Raw genomic sequence first — 6,701 nt, 5'->3', positions numbered from 1 at the left:
ACAAGGATTACAACTAAAATCAAACGTTAAACTCTGGCTCAACTCAATTTCTTGACTGGATCTCTCTGGCATTTAGGCAAGCCTACACAAAAGTTGGAAGGATGTGAAAACTGCATATATATAGCTTATAGTAGCTTAGAAATCAATTCGGCAATACAAATCCATAAATTGTATCAACACCTATTATTGGCAACAACAAAAAATCTGTCAAAATTGGACACTTTCCATTAATTTCGATACAAAAATAGCAACTTCCTCTGTCTAGTATTGCACTTCCGGTGAAGGAAACAACGTGAGAGTTTGCCACCTCGCTCCGCCTATTTCTCTCTGTTAACAACAAACAGCGCCAAACTGCTGTAACCGTTTATGGACCGAACTCCGGTGTGTAGCGTTCCTAACGGTACAATGGACCCGTTATGGAAAAAAGTCAACTCATTTACTGGACCTATTCCCCGGTCAAGACACGGACACCGAGCAGCGGCTATTCGGGAACTTATTATCGTGTTTGGAGGTGGAAACGAGGGGATAGCGGAGGAGCTCCATGTTTTCAACACCGGTAGGCTAACGCGTTAGTTAACTAGTTTGGCTAGCTAATGGACGCTACACATTTTGCTTTTGAGAAGTAAACTAGTTAGCTATTTGGTTTTCCTAGCCATCTGGTGCGACTAATATGTTAATGCCTTGGAAGTTTCACAAAAATTCCCTGAAGCGCAGCAGCCAGCTTGTTTACCAGGCTAACGTTAGCTAGCTAAGCAAACCAACTTTTGGTCGGTCTCTGTCCCTTTGTCTAGTTTCTAAGCAGTGGTTTCTCCCAGCGGTGAGAGGGGACATCCCTCCAGGCTGTGCTGCCCATGGTTTTGCCTGTGAGGGAACCCGCATCCTGGTCTTTGGAGGCATGGTGGAGTTTGGCAAATACAACAACAGCCTGTATGAGCTACAGGTGAGGTTCTCCCACTCAATAGTGTCTTCAGTAATAGGGATCCTCTTGTCATGTTTTATTTACAAGGTGAAGAGTGTGCAGCAGCATTGTCATTCACAGACCTGTAGCTCTGATGGAAGGTCTTCACAAGTACAGCCTCTTTCCCCCTTAGATTGTACAGTAGATTGTATGTAGTCACTGATGGATAAGATGCCATAGTTGACCCCTTGTCTATCAGGCGAGCCGCTGGCTGTGGAAGAAGCTGAAACCCAGGCCACCCAAGAACGGCATGCCGCCCCCCTGTCCCCGCCTCGGGCACAGCTTCACCCTCATTGGGAACAAGTGCTACATGTTCGGGGGACTGGCCAATGACAGTGAGGACCCCAATGGCAATGTCCCAAGGTATGGAGCTATGTACCTAGCTCCAACAGTCTCCAACGCAGCTTCTCTAATCAGGGTACTGAGGGTTGTGATAATCATAAGTAACCTTAATCCTTGCTCTGTCACTAATGTTGTTCTCATCTAGCCTGGACCCAGATCTGTTTGGCAACACCAATGACCATAGGAGTGGGAAAGATCTGGGATCAGGCTAGTTCTCATCCCACTGGCTGTCTCTGTTTTCTCTCTGTAGGTACCTGGATGACTTTTATGAGCTGGAGCTGCAGTCAGTGTCAGGGGTGAAGGGTTGGAACATTCCGGATACTAAGGGCGTGGGTCCGTGGGCTCGAGAGTCCCACACGTCAGTAGCATACACTGGGTCAGGCTCCCCCAAACTCTACATCTTCGGAGGAATGAGAGGCAGTCGCCTTGACGACCTCTGGCAACTTGACCTCGGTAACCTTACAGTCTACTGCCATGCTTTGATGAACCACAACCTAACCACAACAATTTGAATGAACTAACCTCCTTGGTGTGAATTCAAGTTGCTGTAACCAACCTTCAGTTCCCATAAAACGCAACCTTGCATTCGTGTTTGTGGCGATGAACTGATTGCAATGAGGTAATCTAACCGGCTCTCTGAATCCACTCTCTTCTGTCTGCTCTTTAGAATCTATGACATGGTCTACACCTGACACTAAAGGACCCCCTCCTCTACCCAGAAGCCTTCACTCTGCCAACATTATAGAAAACAAGTAATGGAAATACTTATTTTGTGTGTGCTGTATATGTTTGTGTGGTATCATGGATGTTTGCCTAATATATGTTTTTTTTGTGTGTTTTTTTTTGCTTTGCCTCTGCGAAGGATGTATGTTTTTGGGGGGTGGGTCCCCGTTCCAGAGACAGACAAACCTAACGCCCTGGGAGCTGAATGGATCTGTACCAACTCCTTATCCGTGCTCAACTTAGGTCAGTATCATACCCTAAGTGATAAGCTTGTAATAATGAGTATCTGACTGGTCACATAACAGGCATTCCATTTAATTAAATTCATATTTTGAGAATCATATTGAATTGAACCCAGTAAGGTTAAATCAATCACGTTTATTTATAAAGCCCTTTTTACATAAGCAGATGTTACAAAGTGCTTAAATAGTTGACCCCTTTTCCTGTTGATATCAGACACCATGACATGGCAGAGCCTAGGCCCAGATCAGCAACAGGGGCAGACAGTGAGCCAGGGGGACCAAGAAGAGCCCCAGCCCAGCAGTGGGGGACCCCGAGCCAGGGCAGGCCACTGTGCTGCCTCTATCGGCTCCCGCCTCTACATCTGGAGCGGCCGTGACGGCTACCGGAAGAGCTGGAACTACCAGGTGTGCTGCCAGGACCTGTGGTATCTGGAGACAGGTGAGAAGAGAGACAAGGATACTATTAATTTCAGCACATGTCTTATTACTGTAGCTCAATATGTGCTGCAGAGTCATACCATCTTTAAAGCATGTTTTTACATTTTAATTTAACCTTTATTTATCTAGGAAAGTCAGTGGAGAGAGTGTATTTCTCATTTGTTCACACTAGAAACCCTCAGATGAAGTTAAATGGCTATTGCTACCTGCTAGGCCATTTTGCTGCTACAACCTAACTGTGACTTGTGGTGTTTTCAGAGCGGCCCTCCACCCCAGCAGCAGTACTACTGGTCAAGTCCACCGTCAGCATGCTCCATGTGGCCTGGCGCCCCCTACCTGCAGCAGAGTGTTACATCCTCCAGCTGCAGCCCGTCTCCCCCTCTAACACCCCAGACAACCGACCCAGCACAGGTGCCCAAGAGAGGAACCCCCAGGACCAAGGTGAGAGGAGAAATCTACCTGCTGTTCACACACAACCAATCAGAGACCACAAATTTCAAGAGTTCTTGAGTTCTGTCTGATGCCAAGCTATTGGCTTTGAAAGTGGTTTAGAAGCAGAAGCCTTTGTCCGGGGCCATCTGGTCTACTCACAAGGCCAGGGTTGACGTCTGTACCGGGCCAGGGTTGAAGGTTGACGCAGGCTAAGATATGATGAGCTAAGAAGAGGTATACATGTAAAGCTATGCTTGATGTGCTCGTTTTCCTCCAGATGTCCAGTCAGCTCAGGTCCCAGATGACCCCACCTCACAGGAAGCCCAGAAGACGTCCCAACAGGTTAGATGGTGACCCCTTACATGCATATCCAGTTGTCTTAGCTACAGTGCTGGGAAAGTGCTATATTCAGATGGTGTTAGTACTGCCATTGAGACCGTAACAGCTAAGCTAAATGTTACATCCCGATTTGTTAATGCTACATTGACTGACACTGAATATTGCGGTCCCCCCCTTCCGCACACGCAAGGAGGTGGCTGCAGGGCAGAAAGAGACTCCCATGGAAGTGTCAGAGGCTGTTAGAGACCCCCATCCAGAGGGGGAGAGTGATGCTAGTGGAAAAACACAATCTGAGCCCTTGGGACATGAGGCTGACCCCACAAAAACCTCCCAGCCCTCAGACACAGTGGTGAGCAGTGAACACCAGCCAGGTAACAGCATGGACCCCAAGCTAGCTTTTTACTCTACCAGTATGGTTTGAATATCATCTGCATAAACAATGACAGTCCTTCCTCATTCACAGGACAAGAACCTGACACCACTTCCTTAGATCTCAACACTGTCAAATGCAAGGTAGGATAAAAATACTAAAGTTATTCATTTTCCTACCATAGAGACTGAAGGAAGTAACTCCTGTCTGTGCCCTGTAGGTATCTTGTGAGAAATCAGATGAGTCTGAGTGGTTTGATGCTGGAGTGTTCAAAACCCTGTTCTCTGAGGTTACCCACTACTACCTGCCACCTGGGAATGACTTTATTCCCACCATCTGCAGCAGACCCACTAACACTAAAGAGGTAAGCCACATCTTGGCTTGAATCTTAAATGACAGTATATAATGAAAAACATGCCCCAGAATGTGTGCAGATAACATGCAGAAACCATCTTCAGCTAGCAGTCATTTTTTGTTCATTTGTCTAATCTGTTCATTGATTTCCCGATTTGACACACACACACGATTTTCAACACACCCCACTCCCACAGATTAAGTTGCAGGGGCCCCAGGACTATGAGTGGAGGGAGAAGCAGGAGCTGTGTCCAGGTGTAGCCTACAGGTTCAGAGTAGCAGGCATCAACAGCTGCGGTCAGGGAGACTTCAGCCCTGCCAGCGAGTTCAAAACCTGCCAGCCCGGCTTTCCCGGAGCACCCTCTTCTGTCAAGATCACCAAGGTACACTACAACAGCAAATTTTACACTGAGAGAAGGTTACTGTTGAGGGGTTTATATGAGGCCAAGCACATTAACAGAATGTGCTGCCAGCATTCGTTATTGTTCAGCAGAGGCTTCAGAGAGCTCACGTGGGAGATTGTTGTGATTTCTTGCTACCTGTTCAATTTCACTAGTTTTCTAGTTCCACAATATATTTCTCGTTTTATCATATGTGAATCATTGTTTCTCCAAAATAACCTGCTTTTCCTCTCATCCTTTATCCATCAACCACTGTCTTCCCCCAGGCTAATGACTCGGTCCACATCACGTGGGACTCCCCCACCTCCCCGTCAGGTAAGATCCTGGAGTACTCCATGTACCTGGCGGTGAGGAAGAGCCGGTCCAGCAGCTCTGAGCGCCCTGGCCAGCTGGCCTTCATCAGGATCTACCGCGGCACCAAGACCTCTTGCACCGTCAGCCCCGCCCACCTGGCCAATGCCTACATTGACAGCTCCGCCCCCAACCGGCCAGCTGTCGTGTTCCGCATCGCGGCCAAGAACGAGCAGGGCTACGGGCCCGCCACCCAGATCCGCTGGCTACAGGGTACGCTGCAAGACAGGTGGGGGGAGGGGTTATCCTGACCCTGAATCAGTACTCTAGTGGCATACTGACTGTCACCACTGAGTGGTGTTTTACCATGTGCTCTGTCTCCTTTCAGATGCCAGTAAACTCAAAGCCTCGTCAACACAACCAGACGGCAGCCCCACAGAGGCAGAACAGGAGGCAGCAGACAGGTGAACAAGCTCTACTCTGATCTGAATAAACCTTAAAGGTTTATATGAGATGAGTTGTCCCTTGCCATTGTCAGGCTTGCTCTTTTTAGAGTTTGATGTTAGAGGACTTAATGTCGTTTTTTTTCTTCTTCTCGTGTCTTGCAGTTCAGGTTGAAGATGGACTGCCAGACGCTCGCCGATACCCAGGAAAGATGATGTAACTAGTCAGAGGGCATGACTACTTTCCAACCCTCACCATGTCCCTCACCAAAAGGCTGTACAGAACCTATAGATTTTTAAAGTTATTTTTTGATGTTTTTTCTAATTGTTGTACATAACTGTTGCGTGTGTTAATTTCCACCTGTCATTTGACCATACTGTATTACATTATAGTGTCAAATAAGTTGCACTTCCATGAGTATTTTTTAAGTTCAATAGATAACTGATGTTAGAGCATTTCCCCTCTTGTCAAACAGACAAGGAATGAACGTGCCTTAGTGTATGAATGGGGATGATGGTCAACCGGCCAGCGACTGCTTCACAATAATTAACATGTAGCAAACTTGAATTGAATAATAGTGGGATATTTTGTGTATTTATCATTTGGGCCAAGTCAATGGTTGTATTTCAGCTTCAACATGCAGAAGTTTTTTGTTAAGTATAACATGATTCCAGCACAGCACTTCTTACATGCCTTGTGGGTGTGGAATGTGAGGGTTTGAGTCCATCAATTTATGTTGTTCCTTTACCATTTAATATTTATGGATACTGGTATTATCCTTTTTTCAAGTCTTTATTTCTATTTTGTAGCCATAGGAGGTAAGCCATGTGTTTGAATCTTAAGCTATCTATACTTCTGTTAATACAGAAATACAGTGATTGACACTACCGTTCCTCTCTTATAGCACTGTAGCTCACTATGCAATGTGGAAATCACTAGATTTCTTTGGGCTGCTCATGTTTACAAATTGAATTGTAGATTTGATCCAGACATTAATTCCATCTGATTCCAAAGCTACTTTAGTATGGCGAAAGCGAAGATACATATGAGCTTTTTTTTTTATTGTTGAATCTTTAACATTTTGTACCATATGTTACTCAGTGAGTATGTAGCCCAGATCCCATTTTTGTTAATATAAGCTCAGTGCAGGAGATAATTGTCTTTTAACATTCCTGTTTTGTTACAGGGTTGTATTGAAAAATGATCCCGGCGGCATGACTAACTGTTATCCCTGTACTCTTGTTAGGTGTATGTTGTACAATTTGTCAAAGGAGAACTGAGAACATTTTGGACTTCTGTTTTAACAGTCCAAATGTGGTTAAAAAAATGACAAGAAATAAAACTGGTCATGACAATCTGCTAATGAG

At 45.7% G+C, this 6,701-nt stretch overlaps 1 protein-coding gene across 3 annotated transcripts; it reads left to right on the top strand.

Annotated features, from left to right (window-relative positions):
* Positions 1-279: 279 nt before the first annotated feature.
* LOC106609287 (host cell factor 2) lies at positions 280-6,701 on the top strand. 3 transcript variants are annotated; one of them, XR_001329675.3, is made up of 16 exons: positions 280-556; positions 792-940; positions 1,158-1,321; positions 1,551-1,753; positions 1,968-2,052; positions 2,163-2,266; positions 2,480-2,704; positions 2,962-3,144; positions 3,413-3,477; positions 3,665-3,845; positions 3,938-3,987; positions 4,065-4,208; positions 4,396-4,581; positions 4,866-5,179; positions 5,279-5,354; positions 5,499-6,701. XR_001329675.3 is itself a non-coding variant. In XM_014207923.3 (16 exons), the coding sequence occupies exons 1-16, from the start codon at positions 367-369 to the stop codon at positions 5,506-5,508; spliced, it is 2,313 nt and encodes a 770-aa protein (XP_014063398.3). In that variant the 5' UTR covers positions 286-366; the 3' UTR covers positions 5,509-6,701. The 3 variants fall into 3 exon arrangements, 2 of the variants coding, with proteins under 2 accessions (XP_014063398.3, XP_045577974.2); XM_014207923.3 differs by having other exon boundaries at positions 286-556; positions 4,866-5,163; XM_045722018.2 differs by lacking the exon at positions 1,158-1,321 and having other exon boundaries at positions 289-556; positions 4,866-5,163.

This window comes from Salmo salar, chromosome 07 (assembly GCF_965601325.2).
Source record: "Salmo salar chromosome 07, fSalSal1, whole genome shotgun sequence".
Taxonomy (NCBI): Eukaryota; Metazoa; Chordata; class Actinopteri; order Salmoniformes; family Salmonidae; genus Salmo; species Salmo salar.
The sequence above is the reverse complement of the archived record's forward strand: the minus strand, read 5'-3'. Positions and strand labels throughout refer to the sequence as shown.

Excerpts from the sequence above, each read along its gene's own strand:
- LOC106609287 (XM_014207923.3), top strand. The coding sequence starts at position 367 with ATGGACCGAACTCCGGTGTGTAGCGTTCCTAACGGTACAATGGACCCG. Across the intron at positions 3,846-3,937 it reads GAGCAGTGAACACCAGCCAG|GACAAGAACCTGACACCACT; the intron begins GTAACAGCATGG and ends CCTCATTCACAG. Across the intron at positions 4,209-4,395 it reads GACCCACTAACACTAAAGAG|ATTAAGTTGCAGGGGCCCCA; the intron begins GTAAGCCACATC and ends CCACTCCCACAG.